General features: G+C 35.8%; 1 protein-coding gene across 4 annotated transcripts; it reads right to left on the bottom strand.

Moving 5' to 3' along the window:
- Positions 1 to 4,293: 4,293 nt before the first annotated feature.
- LOC144978340 (glucose-induced degradation protein 8-B homolog) lies at positions 4,294 to 21,590 on the bottom strand. 4 transcript variants are annotated; one of them, XM_078924236.1, is made up of 6 exons: positions 21,524 to 21,590; positions 14,072 to 14,209; positions 10,844 to 11,040; positions 10,229 to 10,426; positions 9,714 to 9,821; positions 4,294 to 8,519 (listed from the first exon to the last, which is right to left on the bottom strand). In XM_078924236.1, exons 2-6 carry the CDS (start codon positions 14,193 to 14,195, stop codon positions 8,445 to 8,447), a joined length of 702 nt encoding a protein of 233 aa, XP_078780362.1. In that variant the 5' UTR covers positions 14,196 to 14,209; positions 21,524 to 21,590; the 3' UTR covers positions 4,294 to 8,444. The 4 variants fall into 4 exon arrangements, with proteins under 4 accessions (XP_078780362.1, XP_078780361.1, XP_078780363.1 ...); XM_078924235.1 differs by lacking the exon at positions 21,524 to 21,590 and adding an exon at positions 16,141 to 16,235; XM_078924237.1 differs by lacking the exon at positions 21,524 to 21,590 and adding an exon at positions 15,881 to 15,899.
- Positions 21,591 to 23,244: the final 1,654 nt, after the last annotated feature.

Consider the following 23,244-nt stretch of genomic DNA (forward strand, 5'->3'; position numbering starts at 1 on the left):
CTTGAAAGTCTACATTTGTAATTTAACGTGTTTCCGACAATAAAGACAGTTTGAATCAAATCAAATCCAATGTATTTGGTTACTTTTCAATTACATTCCCCACAGGTGATAATTGAAAAAATATTTACAAAATTTCAATATATTCAATTATAATCCGACGACAAACACGTTAAATTACAAATGTAGACTTCCAAGAACGCAATTGATAAAGAATTTAACGAACAAAATGAATTCAGCGCCTTAATGTTTCCTCTAATAGAGTAAACTGTAACAACTTTCCCAGCCTCTAATACTCATCTTAAGTTCTTGTATGTAACGAAATAGGTTATATTCTTAAATTAGTATTTTTAATTTAAATATATTTTTTTATTATGGGGAGAAACGGCTACTTATTTGGCAAATCAATTATACATTTGAAAAAAAATATATATCTTTGGCTTGAATGGTAGAAATCAGACTAAAAATCACCCAACTTAAACATAATTGAATGTACTGTTTGACATTTCTTTGTTACGCAGTCTGCCTTCAGAAATGAAACATGCGTACCAAGTGTCCATTTATTGTTTCTTCTCTGGTCGACGATCTCCCGATGACTGCTCTGTCTGTATCTTATCATCTAAAGAGAAGTGGAGTTCTAGTTTGGGCTTGAACCATCGAGCTCTTACATACGATGGCAAAAACTCGGCCAAACTTAGTCCGAAGATGCCGTGATTGTAATCTGGGACTTTTTTTCAAGTCCTTGGTCAAAGTCAGAGATAGTCAGAAACTAAGCGCTAGTCCGCGTTCATGAAAACGGGCCAAGGACTTGAAAAAATCGGATTCCATTTGAGCTGACTAAGCAAGTCTCAGACTAAAATCATGCCACCTTCCGACTAAGTTTGGCCAATTTTTAGTCATTTGCTGAGGCAAGACTTCAACCTTAGTCGTACTAGATAGACTAGTTACTAGGATACATCATAGCGTCAACAAGATAGCAGCTATTTTTAGATTGAGAGAGTCTGAAGCAAAATACGTCGGTAACGAATCAGAGGCAAAAAGCGTCCTGTTGCTATCGACATCGGCTTTACATTGGCTTTAAAAACTATGAGATAAGTGCAGATCGTCGAAAGTACACATTTAAATTTTGGGAGTAATCACTAAAAAGAAAAAACAATCTAATCGGCTCGCGAGTTGCAAGTGAATGGAGACTAGAAATCGAAGGGTTTTCCCAGGGCCCATTTTCGTGAACGCGGACTAGATTTAGTTATTTACTAGTCTAGTAAATGACTTGCTAGTCTTAAGCCAAAACGGAACAAGTGACTTTAAAAAATCGAATTTCATGAACGCTTTCTATTCTCTTGCCTAGAAGTGGGCGTTGTAAGGACGGTGACTGATTCAGCTATTTTGTGCTCGTAATATCACGCTCTCTAGTACACAATGGCAGGTAAGATACCAGCCTTCATACGTTCAACTCAAAAGATTTCCAAAGAGGAAATTAGCAACACATCCGGTTTCGTTCCTTTTCGTATTTTAAATAACTTTAGCCATGATGAATCATGTGATAGACAACAACGATGTCCATGGTCAAATCTTTTGCGTTGTAAGTATGAAGGCGTGTGTATCTTTCCCGCCTTCATGTAGTAGAGAGGTGATGTTACCCGCACAAAATAGTCGAATTAGTCGTCGTCCTTACAACACCCACTTCTAAGCAAGTGACTAGCTAGTCCGAGACTAGAAAGCGTTCATGAAATCCGATTTTTTACACACTTGCTTCGCTTGGACTTAAGACTAGCTAGTCATTTACTAGACTAGTAAATTACTAAATCTAGTCCTCGTTCATGAAAATGGGCCCAGGACTCAAACCAAAGAGAGCTTGCAACAAGGTCATTGTTGTCTGCCTAATGCTGCACAACAGAGCCAGGCGTTCTCGTCTCCATCCACAACCTCCAGATTCTTCTGCTGTGTCTGAATCAAGTTCGAGCAGCTCTGGCTCCAAAAAATGACATGGATGAATACAATGACTGGCGATAAAACCGAAAGAGGAAGGACAGTTGTCGGTAAGGCTGTTCAGGATATGATTATTATGAGCTTCCGAAAGTCTCTTATGAGGAAAACAAAAAACAATCAAAACAAACAAGAAGCGGAAATAGATATGATTTCTGTGCTACTTTGCATGCACATCTGGAAAAGTAACACATTTCTGTGACGTTTAGTCATACTTTCCCGGAATAGATTGACCTCTGTAGTCTGAGACTTCACATACGTCCGTGGCTTGATAATCAGAGACAAAGTCTGACTCTACGAATAGCTTACTTTTCGTAGGCTAGGACTTCCCCAAAGTCTTGGACTACGAAGTCTCATAATTCGTTATTATCCGGGACTATTATAGTATCGATTCATGAATCAGACCCATAGGTTCGAGCTTCGCTCGGCGCATAGTTGAGTCCTTGGAAAATGCTCTTTACTCACATTCTTTCACAGTACTCTTGTGTAAAACTAGTACCTGGCCGTTAACAGCGTTGTCGCTGTCAGAAAATATTGTGATATCGTCTAGTAGGCGCCATGTCTCGTCCACTATATGTTGAGTGTTGCTGTTGGTACAGGTTATTTAAAGACCTTTGACCTAAGCAACTTTTATCATGATATGTTGTGTTTAGTCTCAGATCACCTAAAAGCTCCATCCAGTCACGAGCACATGCTCCTACTAAGAGGAAGAACACTCAAGTTCTTACAAATCTTATATATTCAAGAAAAGAAAACATGACAGCAGGGAGATGATTTAACAGGAAAGAAATTTCACCTCTCAAAACTATATACATTCGACTGTTTCACAGTTTCCCTCCCAGCCAAGGGCTTCAGTCAAGGCCGGCACAAAATAGGCAATCTCATTCCAAGACAAAAGCAGAAACCAAATTGGGAAACAGATATAGTGGGATACAAGACACAACAAATGGCCTCCCTGCCGACTATGGGAGGACTATGGGAGGCAAGTGTTTGTGTAAACTGGTGCTTGTGACACTTTGAGGTCATTTCAGCGCCGGTAGAAAGGAAAACGACGGAGAGACAAAAGATAATAGATCTGCAATTAAAATCATCCAAGTAAAAGTGAAAAAAAAAGACTGATTAAAATAAGGAAGAAAAGTAGATTTCAAAACATTCTATCATCTATCAATCTATTTCGGGGGACTGATTAAAATAAGGAAGAAAAGTAGATTTCAAAACATTCTATCAATCTATTTCGGCGCCCTAACACAAGCACATGATCTCAATAAGAGGGGTATACTCAAATGATCATTACATATATTCAATTAAAACAGTACAAAACATAGTTGATATGCAAGTGGGGGGGGGGGGGGGGGGGGTGTGATTGGGTGGGAGGAGGGAATAAACTACCAAAAAATGGGATACATTTCAGTCTTCTCTCTTGGCGAAGGACCCCAGTCAGGGTAATGCAAAACCAATTAATCTCGTACAAGGTAAAGATAGAGACAGAGCAACCCAAAAAGGGAAAATAGATTTAGGGCGAAAGACGGAGCAAGGCTGGCTTACCCAGCCCGCCAAGGAAGGTTAAGACCCCATCCGAGTTGTGAACACATATAAATAAAAAGTGGTAGAAAGCATAGCTATGTTGTTTTTGTTTTTAGGGGTTTTACGGCGCTTGCAACACATTAAGGTCATATCAGCGCCAGTAAAAAGGAAGAAAATAGGATAGTAAAAAGTTCTAGAATTACAATTAAAGCCTCCAAGAAAAAGTAAGACAAAGGGGAATTGATTCAAATAGTGAATAGGAAACAGATGTAGATTCCAAGAGCATATTATCAAAAGTACTTAGTTTGAGATCACACCTATAAGTCTCATCCAAACACAAGCACAAGATCCAACAAAGAGGAATACACTCAAATGCTCACATTATACATTAAAAATAACATATAATAATACATAACAGAGATGATTTACAAGGAAAATAATAATATCTCCCAAAACAATAACTATGCATTTGACTGCTACCCTCCCAACCAAAGACTCCGGCCAGGACGAACCCAAGTACAGTAATCTCATTCCAAGACAAAGACAGAAAGCAAATTGGAAAACAGCTATATGAGGATAGAAGACACAGTGAGTGCCACCCTGCCCACTATGGGAGGCCAGTACCCCGTCCAGGCATAGCGATGGATATGCGTCGTCCAACGGGAATTTGTTATATTTTTAAAATATATTTTCAATTATAAAAAAAAAAATTGGGTGGTGGAAGGAGTATTTTCAAAAAAACTTAAATTTAATTTTAAAACGATAAAAAATGACAGACCACTAAGGCAGGGTAGAAATATCTTTATTTCACGATGGTAAACCAATGCAATGTCAATGTAAGAAATAATCAAAATACATATTTTATAATACAGATATTTTACAGACAGAAAAAAAAAATCAACAACACCACCACATTACATGAAAATTGTGTAATTTCATAATTGTATGGTGAGTCGCCACAGCAAGAAACGAAGTTGGAAAAAACTGACACGAACATGAAAAAGGAGAAAAATACATCTTGCTGACAGGAAAAGATCTGAACACTGAACAAGTCTGTATGAAAGGAGCCAGGCAAAGCAAGAAAGAAAAATACAAGAAGAACCATCCCAAAAAATCAGTCCACCTTGAACCTCAGACCTTCTGATTACCGGACTGATTTTTATTCTTGAAATTTTCTTTCTTGCTTTGTCTAACACCTTTCATACACACTTGTTCAGATACATGTTCCTGCTCCCTTGTTTCGTAAGCTGACAGGCAGATTCGTCATTTATCTTATTTTTATCTATTTTTATTTTTGAGGGAGGGAGGGGGGGGGGGGGGCGAACGATGATTTTTACCATGACCAGGGAATAAATAACAAGCCACACTTAACTCAGTGTGGTGAACAATTTATTTCAGTGTCAGCATTTCTTCTGAGTAATTTATTCAAATTAACGTATAATATATTCCATTATTTGATGAAAAAAAAAAAAAAAATTATCATGCTGAACAAAATCTAATATTTACACAAAATCACAGTGCATGTTTGTAGAGACTTATGAAAATTGCTATACATTACAATGTTTCGGCATACTGTTGGTCTTATTTTATTTAAGAGTTTTATGGTGTTTATTTCATCTTGCAGTAATATCACTAGAGGCAAAAAAAAAAAAAAAGGAGGGGGTAGTCAAAAGATCCTTTGTTGATCTACAAGTTATCAATGCTAACAAATTGAAACAAATGAAGAGCATTTTGAAAGAGTCTATTTAATAGTGCCTTGTCTGAGACTACTTGATGGCACTGCTGTACTATGTCTCGTCTTGAAAGAAATTCAAGCAATGTTGATCATGACACCGATTTAAGGCCCGTGGGCAGGACACTTAGCTTATATCACCCCACTAACTCAAGTGTGAATGAGCACCTGACTATGAGCAGTAATGGTCGTGCCGTGCCTAATGGGATAGTGAATAGCAAATTATTGAGTTCTAAAATGTATTGAACACAATGAAATCAAAGAACTAAAAATAATAATTTCTATTCCTCCATTAGGAAAATATACTAAGCCCACAAATATTTATTGAGACATCCAGATTCTGAAAACAAATCAGAATATATTATCATTTTACACCATTAGCTCAGGATAGAGAAGGATGGAAACTGTTTGTCTGTGGCCTATACCCTGACCCAGGGTGAAAAAGGCAATGAAATAAATGAATTTTACACCATATACCTGTTAACAGAAAGGCTATTCATTTTCAAAATATCCTCTCAACCTTTACTTACAAGACTTTGATAAAAAGACCACATAACAATTATCAATGCTTCATAATAACACAAAGTACTACAAATCTCCTCAATATTATTTTGGATTTCATAGTAAAATGCATAGAAAAATATGGCTGAAAAAAGGAATGCAGCAAAAATTCACACAATAAGTATCCCTATCTCACAGATTTAAATGGAAAATGTTGCTTTTAAGCAAAACATGGTGCCCCATAAACCCCCCCCCCCCCCAAAAAAAAAACAAATGTATATATCCCTATTAAGCGCATCGTGTACTTAAACATTGAGTCAGAGTCAGAGGGGTACCCCTATTTGTTACAGACACGATGAAGAAAATCTGGACTTAGAATTGAAACTAGCCTATGATATTGACTCTATCAAAAAGCCATGATGGAAGCAAAAGAAAGTAAAAAAGGGAACACTTCGTATTGGGCACCTATTCTGCACACTAAAATGGCACTAGGTGATGTACATATATTTTATTGACAGATCGACAGATTACACATGTCACACCCTTCTCTGAGTATTGACAGATGGTACTAATGCTGTATCACCAAGTTTGTAAGGGTGGGGGTGGGGTTGCTTTATAGGGATAATCCAGTAATATAAGAAATGACTCAAATTAAGTGAAAACTATCAGACCTTTTCCAATTACGTATACACAGATAATTCTGCACTAGCTCAAGTGACCTTTGCACATCTTATCATAGACTTTTCAGACAGATGTGCTCTTTGATTTCATAATTTAGAAAAAAATTAATAAATAAATAAAATAAAAAACTATTTTAAATTGTTCTTTTGATAATTTTCGTAAATTGTTTTTTTGATAATTTTCGGAGTCTATTTAGTTCAAAACTGTACAAAACAGTTGCTTTACTCACAATTCTACTTGTCTGATAGTGGCCAAGTTGCTATTAACCCATCCAAATTCATAGAAATCAAATATGAAATCCAGGCACCTCGTGAATTGTGAAACGGAAAATACCAAAAATAAAATGAATAAAAAATGAATTAAAAAAAAAAAGGGATTTGGACTATACCCCCCCCCCCCCCCCCCCCCCCGAATAAAAATAATTAATAAATCGATACACAATCAGATCTCCTAACATGGAAACTCTGATGATGTCTTAACAGCTTTGAGCACAGCCTTTTTTACGAATCAACTAAAAATTACCCTGTTCTGAGGACTCCTTTAAAAAAATGAGCTTTTATATAGCGCAATATCCACTAATCGTGTTCAAAGCGCTTTACAAGGGGTCTCTGGCAAACAGCAACACTTGTAGGATGTTAAGCGACATTACAATTTAATTTTTCCAACAGAGACAACACTTAACGGCCAGGCACTCATTTTACACCTGAGTACGATGAGAGAATGTGAGTAAAGAGCCTTTTCCAAGGACTCAACTATGCGCCGAGCGAGGCTCGAACTCAGAACCTTCCGATCCGAAAGCGAGTGTCATACCACTAGACCACATAGTCGCACAAACCTGCCACTTATAAAGAGTTTGGGGCTTTGGCAATCTTGGTGCTATAACAAATAGATTCAAAATAAGAATTTAATTCGGTTCATCATTAAGTTTGAAATAGCACAGTGTCTCTGTAAAAATAAATTCAAATGACAGTGAGTTTTTCCACCATTTAAAACAGCAAGCTGAATACCCATACAACTCATTCAACCAATCACCTAATATTTAAAATTGAAATATGATACAAGTCTTGTCATCATAATTTACAGGAAGCAGTCTGTGCAGACTTCAAAGCGTGCCATTATTTAAAACTATTTTAATCAGAATATTGAGAGAAAAAAGAAAAGTATTTGTAAACCATCTTCTTCTTCTTCTTCTTCTTTTAGCTTATCTCGCATTTTGCAGGGTCCTATAATGACTGTAATTCGTAAACCATCAATGCCAATGTTTGAAAGAGCAAACAAATTGTTCAGTGCAGCTATAAATAATTAAATTTCAGCAGCCGTAAACTTTGGTCCAAATCCAAAAGAAAACATATTTGTTTTTTTTGAGCTCTACTTTTGTGAATTTCAGTACCAGTAAAACGAAGGAAGATGGGATAACCGAAAGATTCAGAATCCGCAGGTAAAAGCACCAAAGAAAAAGTAAGACAAAGAAGACCTGTTCAAATAATTCATCAATGTGACTAATGTGAAACAAGATCCTACAAAAGATCCCGTTAAAAGGGATACCCTCAAATGCTTACAAAATCTGTCAAAAACTATTATAACAATAACCGAAAGATCATTAACAAGGATGAAAAATCTGGATCCCAGCCAGAGCTAAGGCAAAACTAAGTAATTTCATTCCAGGATTAAGACAGAAAGCAATCTGAAAATTGAAAACAGATAAAAGACTATAAAAGAGAAACCTTGCCTCAGCCCACCAAATTCAAAAGGAAAAATCCACAAAAGGAGTGGAAGAGAGGTAGGCAAGAGAAATACAAATGTGACCCAGCAAAAATAAAGAGAAAAGCAATAGCAGTGAAAGCTTTCGCAACTGCAAATTGTTTGATGCAAGTTTTAATTTTTTTTATTTGCCAGTTATAAATTGTACCTTCCACTATTTTTATTTTTCTTCAGTTGGTATAATTGCTGTGAAATATACAATCAATAGTCTTCATATTATTAGCATCTATGTACATTTAAGCATAATATACATTTTTTTTTTTTACATTCTTTCATGCAACACCTGTGGTGACTCAATGGTACCTTCTGCAATGTTCGTTATGTGTGGAAATGAGATCTGTAATTGGAAAGGAGAAAGATGAATAAAAATAAATGTTGTCTGTAACAATGACATAATTACATTTAAATTTACCACCCCTTACCAATCAGATTCAATATCGGACAACTGAGAGACTAAGCTGTCAACAGTACATGAGTGGTAATTCAAGATGTTGGTTAAACTACAAGTCCATCAAAGACTGTGGCAAGTTCACTTATTACAATTCAATGTAATACCTTACGTGAAAAGTCAATTTTAATATTAAACAATGCTGATGGTGACAAAACATGAAAAAAGAGCAGAATTTTGAGCGGTTTCCTTTAAGCCCCATTTTTACTGCATTAACCCCCACTTATAGAGCAATTGAGATGATAAATTGTCATCAGTACCCTTGCTAACTTGAGAAGAGTTTGAAACTGCACCTATTTGTTTAACAGCACATCTCAAGTCTCTCACTGTGAGTACATTTGATTGGGGGAAAATGTAACTTTTTAAAGGAGGAAATTTCTCCTCAACGATTGTGCATTTCCACATAGATCCGAGGAAAACTGTCAGCACTGATTAACATTTGAGAAAACAGACAAAATCTTGTTTTGTTTCCTTTCTCTTTAATATGAGTCTTTATAACAGTATTATTCCAGTGACTGAACAATTCTTTTTTGCAGTACTCTTGACCATGCAAAAAGCATCAGGCCCAAAAAACTGTATTTCCTGATGCTGTTTAGTCAGCCAAAATGCTCACTATAAATTGGTGATTCCAAGATCCAGATAATCCTGTTATCAGGTTTTATTGCTTGGAATGGAAGTGGTTGGATTATAGAGACAAAACCATATTGATGGTCAATGGATCAAACCTCTGAAGTCTCCATTTTCTTGGTCGGCGGATCAAAACTTTGAAGTCTACATACAAGCGCACCATGTATCATTTAATTTTGGGCAGATCAGACCTCTGATGTCATCAGGGGTCTGATAGCCCAAAATTAAATAAAATGTTGTGCACAAAGCTTGTATGTAGACCAGAGTTCTTATCCGCCAATTGTGAAAATCAAGACTTCAAAGGTTTGATTCGCAGACCCTCGATATATGTAGTTGGGCAAGAAATCCACCAAAATCTCATCCGAGCACTTATGGTATATTTCATTATATTATAGTTTAACATTTACATATTTTTGAATGGCAGAGATTATCAACAAAATTCATAATTGATCTCACCTTCTTTTTATCAAGTTCTTCCTGTGCCCACAGCAACAATTTAAGAAGTTGTGTAAGTTTTGGAGTTGATTCAGTTTCTAAAATGGCTGCATTGACTTCACTGGCAACCTGAAATAAATATAATTCCCTTAAATAAAAAAATAATATTTAATTCATAAAAAAAAAAGAAAAAGAAGAAAAAAAAAAGAAACTAAAAATAGCTTTACAAACAGTTAGTATAGATTGTGATATGGTAAGCACAGTGCAGTACACACTCCTCATCTTCACATATTTCTCCCACCAATATTAATATCCAAAATTGATTATGTTTCTTTGATTCCTCGCTTTCATGTATTCATCTAAAATATGCTGTCTGAGCAAGAACGAGAAATATGTGTTGCACTGTGTATGTAGTCAGACAGTCTTGCAACAAACTACAAAGTAGTGAAAAATTTAAAGATTCCTTTTGACTTTTGTTTTCTTCATTACGCTTCTAATCTTTTGATATCAAATAAAGGTGATAAAGTCAAAATTACCTTCTGTCGTTGAGATGGATGGAAGAGTTCACCAAAGGGACAATTATCAGGATTATCAAATGCAAGAAGAGCTAACGTCCTTTCCAGTTCTGGTAAAACATTGGGGTTTTCCTCTACTCTCTCAGACAGCTTGGTCTGAGCATAGTCTAAAGCTGCCTCCAGATCTTTACGTTTGATAAGCTCAATTAGTTCTTGCTGCTGTATAATGCAAAACAGAAAAAAATAAAAATAATAATAAACAAAAAAATGGGGAGCCAAAGTTTAAATGCAAAAATCTCAGATTTCAAATTTTTTGCCTTGACCAACTGTTTTCACATAAAGCCTTATATTAGAAAATCATTGTAAAACAATATGGTTAAACAATTTTTAAAAATTCCTTGCTTCCTATATTAAATTCATCACTTAAGATTCAAAATTATTATTCTTGAGCAAGGTAAAAAAAAAAAAAAAATAAAAGATACAGATAATGAAGGGATGGAGTGGCAGAGGAGACAGCTAAGTATAATCAATATAAAGCTTCTCTCGCTCAGCAGGAAGAAGTTACTCTGTCCTAAGAAAATCCAACCAGCATCAAAATGTTTATATTATTTATTGTGTGCCAAAGTCCAACCATACCTGCAGTCTGAAGAACAAGTATCTGTCATTATCAAGAAGTTCAGGAAAAAGACTATTTATCATAGCAATAGCCTCCATTATATCTCCTTCCATAATGGCGTGACGAATTTTTATACGCTCATCCAGAGAATCTAGATTGACAATTGGTTGAATGCCTGACTCTTCACTAAACTTCTCTGCTGCTTCTTTGAACCCCTCTGTGAGAAAGATATAATAATTATGAAAAAAACAAAACAAAATGAAGAAGAAGAGGAGGAAAAACAAACAAACAAAACAAAAAGAAAAAAAAAAAGAGAAGAAAAAACTAACAAATATAACAAAAGAAATTTAAGAAAGCTAAAACAAAATTTCTAATGAAATTAAATCACTCAAAAAATAACATTTTATGTAAAGAATTTAAAAATCCTGACAGGGAAAAATGCCATATACTATATTTCAGAATTGTCTGAAAAAAAAAACAAAAAAAATATATCTAACTGAAAATATCTTTCTTTGCTTCTTTATATCTCTCAGTATAAGGACACAATGACATACCACCTCTTCAAAACAACGGAAATCAATTCAAGAAATATTTTTCCTAAAACACAGATTGCCCTTTGGACAATTTACTTTGTTGTTTAATGTCAAATCATTCAGCTTCTCATAAATCAAGCATCTTGGAAAGCTATAAATAATTAATAAAAAGGAGCATGGCAACGACGCAAATCGTTGTTTATTTTGATATACATGCCACATTGGATGAAACTGTAAACTATTGTAGAACAAGTTCCAAGTGTCATTAATCTATATCGGATGTTTAAAGGGTTATGAGTATAGTGACAGTTCCATATAAATGTGTATTAACACTATACTCTTTACAATATAATTTCTTAAGGACCTTATGGTGGATAAATGTAAAAGTACATTTAACATGAAGGATGATATTTGCACTTTCTTATTACTAAGCACTAGAACAATTTTTGGCCAAAAACCGGCGAAGGAGGCCGACAGTTACAGACTCATATATCTACTGAGCTGTCTATATACAAATTGTTGGAGCGAGTTCTATTAAATCGATGGGGGCCGGTCTGGTGTAAAGGATTAATGCTCAAACTTGCAAAGATCATAAGGTGCAAAAAGGCCTTGAAGTTGTTCTCTTCAATCTTAGGGGAAAGACAATTTCACGTCGTGCCGGGAGACGCTACGAGTAAAGTTAGAAAATTGAAGAATGGGGTCCCTCAGCGCCAATGTTCTTTAATGTCTATATTAGCGACATGCTGAACGCTTCCTCCCTGAGGCTGGGATACGCGGATGACTGGGCACTCTTTACCCAAGGTAAAGTGTGGACCCATCTCGAGAGCATACTCTGTGAGGACTTCACCATACTCAAATCCTACTTCGACAAGTGGTACCTGAAGATGAACACTTTGAAAACCGTGGCCACTGCATTCCACATATATGCAGTGGCTGGCACACCCGTAAACTGAATGTCCTCATCGGGGACCAGCTACTCCCATATGAGCTGCATCCATAATATTTAGGGGTGATGCTGGACCACAGCCTGACCTATCGGTGCATCTTGAAGGAGTTGCCCGGAAGATAGGGAAACACAACAGTCTTCAAAGGAAGCTGGCAGGATCAACTTGGAGTGCTAACCAAGCACCCTTGAGTACGTCCGCCTTGGCACAATGCTTTTCCACAACGGAATATTGCACTCCAGTGTGGGGTAGAAGCTGGAACGTCGAGAATGTAGATGTTAAACTTCGCAAGTCGATGCACATAGTGTCAGGAACACTGGCAACAATGCCTAGAGAATGGGGCCCGATAATGGCAGCAATTCACCCCCCTGTGATGTCTGAGGAGAGAAGATTACGGTAAACTGGCTTAATAAGATCAAAGAGAGAGGGAATGGGGATACCCCTCTCAAGCGCATTATGGACGCCACCCCCATTTCGAGCCGAAATAAGTCCCGTCAACACTTGTACGCAGCTTCCCTGACTAGGAACAGAGATGCATATACGAGATGGAAGTCGGTTTGGACGAATTCAATCCCTCGAGAGGGCAGGGACATACACTCCTCGAAACTAAGTGAGAAGTTGCCAGGTTTCTCTACCCGTAAGAGGAGACAGTGCGTGGTAGTGAATCAGCTTCGGTCGAGAACCAGCCTCATGGCAAAATTGCTTCATCAGTGAGTACTTTCCACCTGTCTAACACGTACCCGATGTGGGATAGAGTGCGAAACTGCAGAGCATCTAGTTGAACGGTGTGTTGTGACAAAGATTCCAGGCGGGTTTGCGACGGTGCACAAATGCGGTGAAGAATTTGCTGATTGGGTCGATCGTCATAACATAGTAGTGTGAGGACCATTAGAAGCTGCTGCCAAAGACAATACAATCGAGCCACATAATTGGAACACTGCTTCCAAGAAATGTTTCATATTGAGTGGCGTTCATCTTCTTTTTCTTCCTATAAACTGCAAGCCACCCTTGATTCATCTTTATTATTTAAACAAGCATTATTAGAGGAAATCATCATCTATCCTGATTTGTACTTTTGAGCACGTTGCCGGCCAGCTGTCTCCACGTATCATGATCCTCTGTGGCATGCATGAAGCCTTCTGCGTTGTTTTTAAAATCACTTTTGGCCATTCTTATGTTATTTAAATTTGTCATTCTCTGTCGTTCTCTAGCTCTCTTTCCTTCAATCATCCCAGATGTTCCCAACTTTTCTATTCTGTCTCTCCTCCAGAAACTGCAACTGCCTCTTTCTGATGGTATATATTAATATTCTTCATTTTCTCACCTTTGGCAACACTTCCTTGTTCGTATACTTGTCTGTCCATTATAGCCAATATCCTTCTAAGCATCCATCTCAAATACCTCTAACCTCCAAGTACATTCTTTGTAAAGCGTCCACGTTTCACAAACCGTATAAAAGGGAACTTATAACATGTTTCCACTACTTTCATTCTGTCCTTCAACTTCAGGTTATTGTTTGAAACAAATGGATGCATTTTATGAAACACATTTTTTGCTATACCATCCTTTGTTTTATATCCTCTATGTCTCCTGTGTCATGGGTAATGATAGTGCCTAAATATTCAAATATCTTATTTGATGGACTCTCCTTTTCTTGACAAGTGAAAGGTTGTGTTGTCATTCTTTGAGACTACCATGCATTATTAGAGGAAATACTTATACTTATATACTAATCACAGAAACATTGGGTAGAGATAAATAACACTTTTACCTGTAACAAGGTAATTCATGATAAGTTTGTTCATGTCTGAGCGTCCAATGTGTTGTGTCATCAGCTGTAACATCCATGAGTCCATTGTGACCTTGTCCTCTCCTTTGTCAGAACTACTGCTCATAGTGAGGTGATCTCCTATGATAAACAATATTTATAAGAAAGATTTCATTTAAAAAAAAATAAAATTTAAGGGTTTTATCTTGCAACACATTAAGGTCATATCAGCGCCAGTAAAAAGGAAGAAAATGGGATAGTAAAAAGTTCCAGAATTAGAATTAAAGCACCCAAGAAAAGGTAAGACAAAGGGGAATTGGTTCAAATAGGGAACAGATGTAGATTCTAAGAGCACACCATCAACGTACTTAAAGATCACCTAAAAGTCTCATTCAAACACAAGCACAGGTCCCCGCTAAGAGGAACACACTCAAATGTTTGTTTGCAGAGATTTACAAGAAAAATAAAATAACATCTCCCAAAACAATAACTATGCATTCGACTGTTTCCCTCCCAGCCAAGGCCAGGAAAAAACCAAGTAATCTCATTCCAAGACAAAGACAGAAAGCATGTTGGAAAACATATATAAGGGGATAGAAGACACAGTATGTACCTCCCTGCCCACTATGGGAGGTCAGGAACCCGACCCAGAAAAAGGTTTCAAATATGTTATTTTGCTATATATAGTGTCACTCATGGCTAATGTGTATATCAATATTATATGTTAATCAACTAACTTAGTCGCTCAGTCAACTCAATTAATTAGGTATCATCCAAGAGAGTAAGTAAGTAAATTAAACTTAAACCGTCATTTTGAACCTGCCACAGGTAATGATGTAAACAAACAAAAAACAAAAAAACGAATACTTTGGGGTAAAAATCGGAATTTGAAGAATTCGTACAAATCCAAAATGCATGATTTTCACCCTTATTTAACAAACTTCAGAATTGGTGAAAATTTCAAATAAGAGTGACAAAATAGGGAGCAGGCACCAGTGTAAGAATAAGAAAGATTAGAAAAAGTGTGTGTATAAAACAGTGCCAGACGAAGCAAGAAAGAAAAATATAAGAAAATTGGATGTTCTTTTTTCTTATATTTTTCGTTCTTGATTTGTCTGGCACTGTTTCCATATCATACACTTTTTCAGATCTTTAGAATTGATTGGTGTAAAAGTAAAGAGGTGGGGGGAGGATGGATGGGACATTTATCCCTTGCACCATTCTGTAAAAATTAAAAAGAAGACGGAATGTAAAAAAAAAAAAAAAAAAAAGTACCGGAACCAGGATTTGAACCCGCAACGTCGCTTCTGGTAAAACTTCCAGGGCAGACGACTACTAAACCATTCGGCCATGACACCCACTTCGAAGTCGACGCATATTTTGTATATGTAGTAATAGTAACAACTGATTTAATGTTGGTTAATTTTATGTTTTTAACTTTCCTTATTTCTATGTGCATTCGGAAACATTCCATATATATTCTGGAGTGTGGATAATTGTTTAAAAGAGCGGAGTTTCAAATATCTGTCTGGGAATAACGAAATTTGGTTATCCCCAGACAGGTGTCCGGGGATAATGACAGCCTTTCAGATTAATATTAATTGTAAATAATACATATCATATTATGAAGATCAATTGTCATTAACTTAAATTTTAACTTAAATAAAAGACTACAGACTACAAGTTACAGTTACAGACTAAAGAAACTGTCAAAATAGTTTGGTTATTTCAACAGAAGCAAGTCCTCATGTGAAAATCTGGAGTATCAAATTCTGGTTGTTTTTGTTTTTTTTAAAAATGCAAATCTGTAACTATAAAAAGAATCATGATCAAGTCCAAGTTTCGAGTCGAAGTAAGTCAAAGAATCGAGGCCGAGGGTCGAGGGCTCGGCAGCAGATTCAGATTTAATATTCACTTCAAATTCAAACGATCAGAGAAGAAATAATGAGAGCAAGTGTTGTACCGAAAATTTACCAAAACTAATCACTTTAAATAAAGTTTGATACACTATCTAATGATAGTGGTAATGTTTGAGTACTACTCAAAATAAAATATAAAAAGCATAATCTTACAATCGACACCGTAATATTGACAAAGAGTAAAGAGCATAAAAGTTTGGCTGCTTTGGGCTTTGACTTTCTTGTTTTCCGCAAATGTAAGATTTATATTTCCGACAAAGACTTGTTTTTCTTCACAAAAGAACACTTTGAAGTGGCTGCGTTCTTTACATATATAATATATGTATTATAATATATTAAATATATACTGAAAACACAGTTCCTTTTTTAAAAAAATTTAAAAAAGGAACGGTGTGTTCAGTCCACCGGAAAGAAAAATATTTTAAGAGGACCAATTATCGTCTATACTTATAATCGATAGTGACGACTTTGGTACTCTGAGACTATAATAGGCATCATCAGAAATGCACAGGCATAAAATTTATAGCAATTCAACGGGTGAATAATATCATTTACAGTGTTTTATTTACTCTTGGAAAATCTTGATTGAGAGTTGTTCGAAACCGGGTGCCTCAATTCTCGAAACCGATTTATCAAACATTGACGAGATTCTTACCGTGGCTGCGAGATAGCCATTGGCCTGGCTAATTTGGCCAAAATTGGCCACACATAGAATAATGTTTCTAGATTTAATTTAAAATTAACATTTATATCTATTTTTTATTTTTCCTAGTCCTTTAGAATTATTTATTGTGATTATCAAAACCGATGAATTTTCCAAGGAGATCAGAGTTTTAGTATTGCTTGCCCAAGTAAGGTTCTATTTTGTCACTTTTGACATCGATCACTGGCCCCGAGTACGGCTGTGCCCTATTATAGGCATCATCAGAAATGCAAAGGCATAACATTTATAGCAATTCAACGGCTGAATAATATCATTTACAGTGTTTTATTTACTCTCGGAATATCTTGATTGAGAGTTGTTCGAAACCGGGTGCCTGAAATAAATCTCAATTCTCGAAACCGATTTATCAAACATTGACGAGATTCTTACCGTGGCTACAAGATAGCCATTGGCCCGGCCAATTTGGCCAAAATTGGCCACACATATAATAATGTTTCTAGATTTAATTTAAAACTAACATTTATATCTATTTTTTATTTTTCCTAGTCCTTTAGAATTTTTTTGTGATTATCAAAACCGATGAATTTTCCAAAGAGATCAGAGTTTTAGTATTGCTTGCCCAAGTAAGGTTCTATTTTGTCACTTTTCACATCGATCACTGGCCTCGAGTACGGCTGTGCCCCCCCCCCCCCCCCCCCCCCCCCCCCCCCGGGAAGTCTTGACCTTGTCTTCTTCCTTCCAAGATCCTTTTCTTTCAAAATCATTCCTAGTCCTTTGAATTGTAGGGCCGGTCTATTGTTTATCGTCTATCTTGTAAAACTATAATTTTTTCGACTGGTATCCCATTTATTCCTTTCTACTAGCCCTAAAATGACCTCAATGTTTTATAAGCGCCATCAAACATTTAAAAACAAAAGAGTCCTTAAAAGAATGTAGGGTCATCTTCCAAGCTGCTCACGCCGATATTATCTACACCAAAAGTGTTCCAAGCTGTAACCTTAAATAAGGATAGGAACCAAAAGAAAAATCGAGTACAAGTAGCTACAAAGCAGTCCTAAACCTCTCTCTCTCTCTCTCTCTCTCTCTCTCTCTCTCTCTCTCTCTCTCTCTACACTCTATCTCTAATCTCTCCCCCCCCCACCCCCCCCCCTTCTCTCTCTGACTTTCCCTTAAACACATTCAAGACCCTATAACTATAAAGTTGTTCTCTCTATTTCTTTTTTCTTTTTCTTTTTTTCTCTTTTTTTCCTTTTGGTTGGTTTTGTTGTGTTTGTTCGTTTTTGATTCGTTTTTCTCCGGATTCATATTGCTACATACAAGAAATACACAAGGCAATACATTTTGACGTCTCTGTTCTAAATTAAAATAATAATCTTAAAAGTGAGTAAAAGTAAAAGTAAATAATTTTAATAAAAATAAGGGTCGATCAAACTTCTCGAGTCACCAGGAATGGCGTCAACGTGTTGAACTTGAAAATTAAGAATTTTTTGCCAAGGGAGGACACAGGCGTGCTCGAGGCCAGTGATCGATGTGAAAAGTGACCAAATAGAACATTACTTGGGCAAACAATACTAAAACTGTGATCTCGTTGGAAAGCTCATCGGTTTTGATAATCATAAAATTCTAACGGACTAGGAAACATTAAAAATAGATATAAATGTTAATTTTAAATTAATTATAGAAAAATTATTCTCTGTGTGGTCAATTTTGACCAAATTGGCCAGGCCAATGGCTATCTGGCAACCATGGTAAGAATTTGTCTACATTTCAGGCTCCTGATTTCGAACAACTCTCAATCAAGACTTTTCGAGAGTAAATAAAACGCTGTAAATGATATTATTAAGCCGTCAAATTGCCACAAATGTTATGCCTGTCCATTTCTGATGATCCATAACCTACAATAGGCTCAATATCAATGTCGTCATTATCGATTAAGGTAGCTAACAAGTATAGACGATAATTAGTCCTTTTTAAATGTTTTTATTTCCGGTGAACTGAATACACGGCTGTGTTTTCTGTCCACTGGTGGACTGAAAACACAGTTCCTTTAAAAAATAAAACAAAATGTAATACTACTTATTTGCAGATCTGATAATCCAAATTATTGCTATGGGCTCATTGTTGTGTTGTTGTATTTTCAAACCAATGCAATATTTGTCCATTATAACAATGTTTAATTAAGCCTATAATTGCGTTCGGCCATAACCATGAAGGCTATGTGGTCTTGTGGTATGCACTCGCTTTCGGATCGGAAAGTCCTGTTTTCGAGCCTTGCTCGGCGCATAGCTGAGTCCTTGGAAAAGGCTCTTTACTCACATTCTCTCACCGTACTCAGGTGTAAAATGAGTACCTGACCGTTAATAGCGTTCTCTCTGTCGGAAAAAAATGTATTATCGCCAACAGGCGTCATGTCTCGTCCTACATGTTAAGTGTTGTCAGGGACCCTTTGTAAAGCGCGTAGAGCACGTTTAGTGGATATCGCGCTATATAAAAGCTCAATTTTAAGGCAGTACAGCGAGTTGAAGAAAAAGAACGGACGGTCGCTCGAAAATCCGTCTGGTCCTATTTTCCTGAGCGATCAGCGATCGGGGGCGTGGCAATATAAAAAGTGGACGTTTTTTTTCTCTCTCGGATTTTCGCTGTTTTGAATTCAGATTATTGATCAGCGTCAAATTTAAAATAGGTTTGTAACCAAGAGCTATGTGTATACTCCAAAAATTGATGAAATTAGAAATAATTTTTTATTAATTGTATATTTTAAACAATTCTGAGCCAGGGAGCGATTTACTTGGCACATGACATAATATGATTCATCATCATCATCATTGCCTTTTTCACCCTGGGTCAGGGTATAGGCCACAGACAAACAGTTTCCATCCTTCTCTATCCTGAGCCAACTTTTTTATCTCATTCCAGGTCTTACCACTTCTCTGTATATCAGCTTCTTTAATTCTTCTCCACCTTCATAAATTCTGTAATTCCAGAAACTCTTCGGTCGCCCAAGCTAAAAAAAGGATTTAGTTTGTCTGTCTGTGTTTCTGTAACGGTTTGAGTTTAACGGAAAGGGGTGTTAACCCTTTGCCAACCCCCAACCTGGAGGACCAGGTGACTCAAAGATGGGGGAATCACACACCATTAGTCGCCTTTTACGACACGCTGGCTTGGCGTTGGGCTATTCTTGACCCTCTCAGTTGAGGGACCCCGGACACCACACGGGGTATAATATGATTGACAGATGCCAAAGTTACGGGATGATGGGTGTGGGTACTGATGCTATGCGGCTATACGTTTAGGTAAAATACTCACAACATCCGCCAGATATAACATACCAACACAAAACTGTGTGTCACAACAACAACAACAACAACAATAATAATAATAATAATAATAATAATAATAATAATAATAATAATAATAATAATAATAATAACAATAATAATAATAAGAATAACAATAATAATAATAATAATAATAATAATAATATAATAATAATAATAATAATAATAATAATAATAATAATAATAATAATATATAATAATAATACTAATAATACTAATAATAATAATAATGATAATAATAATAATAATAATAATAATAATAATAATAATAATAATAATAATAATAATACTAATAATAATATTAATATTAATATAATAATAATAATAATAATAATAATAATAATAATAATAATAATAATAATAATAATAATAATAATAATAATAATAAATCTTTATTGTCCATTGAATGGACATTTTCCGGGGTTTACATTACCTGTCTGTAGTTGTAGCGGCCAAACAATTTACAATTTTCACCAAGTATACAAAATTAGACCATTCCCTTGGAGGGGGTTGGGGGGGGGGGGGGGGGGGGGGGGGGGGGGACAAGCTAAGAAAAGTCGCCAAATTTGAAGTTTCTTGGTACATTTTAGTGGGTTTGGTGTTTTGAGTTGAGATCTCTGTTGTAGTCTTTCTTTTTTCTCCTCCTTCTCCTTCTTGCTTTTAAATGTGTGTATTGTTTGCTTGTATGTTGCATCAGCTGAACAACAAATCTCCATATATTTTGACCGCATAATTTGTCGCTTTTGGCATAATTTCACTTTTTTGGGGCACTTTTGGGGCATAATTTCCTGGAGGGAAAGCTTATCCAGTGTGTAACCATGGTCTAAGCGCTGGACAATTACTTTCCTCAGCCAGTAGCACATAATAATTTTGATATTAATTTGGTTCAGACAACGCTAATTACGCATTCTAGATCGCGGGTGTACATTTCACCCGTTTAGTCCCCCGTTTAATCTAAGACTTTGCATAGTCGGACTTCATGAATAGCTCGTAACGCGTTTGTGTCCGAGACAGCGGAAATAAGTCTCGGACTTTCGTCAAAGTCTCGGTCCATGAATCAGACCTTGATCAAAATTGATGACGCACGCTTCAATTTATCAGGATAAAGGCCACTCAAAGGACTGAATGCTCTAGTGGGAAAGTAAAATACATCTGTTGTTACACGAATCTCAAACAAACAACAAAAATTTGTTATTGTTGGGTTTTTTTCTTTTCTTTTTTTTGGAAAAAATAAAGCCCATCTAATCAAACGCACAATATTGCACATTATTGTCAAAATAGTTTGGTTATTTCAACAGAAGCAAGTCCTCATGTGAAAATCTGGAGTATCAAATTCTGGTTTTTTGTTTTTAAAAAAATGCAAATCTGTAACTATAAAAAGAATCATGATCAAGTCCAAGTTTCGAGTCGAATTTAGTCAAAGAATCGAGGCCAAGGGTCGAGGGCTCGGTAGCAGATTCAGATATGATATTTACTTCAAATTCAAACGATCAGAGTAGAAATAATGAGAGCAAGTATTGTACCAAAACTTTACCAAAACTAATCACTTTAAAATAAAGTTTGATACACTATCTAATGATAGTGGTAATGTTTGAGTACTACTCAAAATAAAATATAAAAAGTATAATCTTACGATCGACACCGTAATATTGACAAAGAGTAAAGAGCATAAAAGTTTGGCTGCTTTGGGCTTTGACTTTCTTGTTTTCCGCAAATGTAAGATTTATATTTCCGACAAAGACTTGTTTTTCTTCACAAAAGAACACTTTGAAGTGGCTGCGTTCTTTACATATATAATATTATATGTATTATAATATATTTTAAAAAAGGAACTGTGTTTTCAGTCCACCAGTGGACTGAAAACACAGTTGTGTGTTCAGTCCACCGGAAATAAAAATATTTAAAAAGGACCAATTATCGTCTATACTTATAATCGATAGTGACGACTTTGGTACTGAGCCTATAATAGGCATCATCAGAAATGCACAGGCATAAAATTTATAGCAATTCAACGGGTGAATAATATCATTTAGAGTGTTTTATTTACTCTCGGAAAATCTTGATTGAGAGTTGTTCGAAACCTGGTGTCTGAAATAGATCTCAATTCTCGAAATCGATTTATCACTGGTGGACTGAAAACACAGTTCCTTTAAAAAATAAAACAAACTGTAATAATGCTTATTTGCAGATCTGAAACCAAATTATGCTATGGGCTCATTGTTGTGTTGTTGTATTTTCAATACAATATTTGTCCATTATAACAATGTTTAATTAGGCCTATAATTGCGTTCGGCCATAACCAATGAAAAAAAGAAGAAGAAGAGAGAAGAAGAAAGAAGAAGAAGAAAGAAGAAGAAAAAGAAGAAAGAAGAAGAAGAAGAAGAAGAAGAAGAAGAAGAGAAGAAAGAAGAAGAAAGAAGAAGAGAAGAAGAGAAGAAGAAGAAGAAGAAAGAAGAAGAAGAAGAAGAAGAAGAAGAAGAGAAGAAGAAGAAGAAAGAAGAAGAAGAAGAGAAGAAGAAGAAGAAGAAGAAGAAGAAGAAGAAGAAGAAGAAGAAGAAGAAGAAGAGAAGAAGAAGAAGAAGAAGAAGAAGAAGAAACAAGAAGAAGAAGAAGAAGAGAAGAAGAAAAAGAAGAAGAAGAAGAAGAAGAAGAAGAAGAAGAAAAAACTAAGAAGAAGAGAAGAAGAAGAAGAAGAAGAAGAAGAAGAAGAAGAAGAAAGAAGAAGAAGAAGAAGAAAAATAAGAAGAAGAAGAAGAAGAAGAAGAAGAAGAAGAAGAAGAAGAAGAAGAAGAAGAAGAAGAAGAAAAAACTAAGGAAGAAGAAGAAGAAGAAGAGAAGAAGAAGAAGAAGAAGAAGAAGAAGAAGAAGAAAAACTAAGAAGAAGAAGAAGCAGAAGAAGAGAAGAAGAAGAAGAAGAAAGAAGAAGAAGAAGAAGAAAAGAGAGAAGAAGAAGAAGAAGAAGAAGAAGAAGAAAAAGAAGAAGAAGAAGAAGAACGAACGAAGGAGAAGAAGAAGAAGAAGAAGAAGAAGAAGAAGAAGAAGAAGAAGAAGAAGAAGAAGAAGAAGAAGAAGAAGAAGAAGAAGAAGAAAAATAAGCCAAAAATTTCTTTTTTAATCCGAAAAAAGGAAAAATTTTCGGTTAAAATAGACAAAAAATTTTGTTAAAAAAAAAAAGAAAAAATCTATCTAAAAAAATGGAAATGCCTTCAGGATAGCAGATGCCTCTTCGTCGTCCAACTCCATTCGCTTGGTGGG

Source organism: Berghia stephanieae, chromosome 8, assembly GCF_034508935.2.
Source record: "Berghia stephanieae isolate SIO BIC M18660-M18661 chromosome 8, UCSD_Bste_1.3, whole genome shotgun sequence".
Classification (NCBI taxonomy): Eukaryota; Metazoa; Mollusca; class Gastropoda; order Nudibranchia; family Aeolidiidae; genus Berghia; species Berghia stephanieae.

Bases quoted from the DNA above. Each gene is read 5' to 3' on its own strand.
- LOC144978340 (XM_078924234.1), bottom strand. From the start codon at position 15,542: ATGGAATGTTTCCGAATGCACATAGAAATAAGGAAAGTTAAAAACATA. The intron at 10,427-10,843 runs GTATGGTTGGAC...TGCATTATACAG, and splicing joins ACTTGTTCTTCAGACTGCAG to CAGCAAGAACTAATTGAGCT. The intron at 9,822-10,228 runs GTAATTTTGACT...TATTTATTTCAG, and splicing joins ATCCATCTCAACGACAGAAG to GTTGCCAGTGAAGTCAATGC.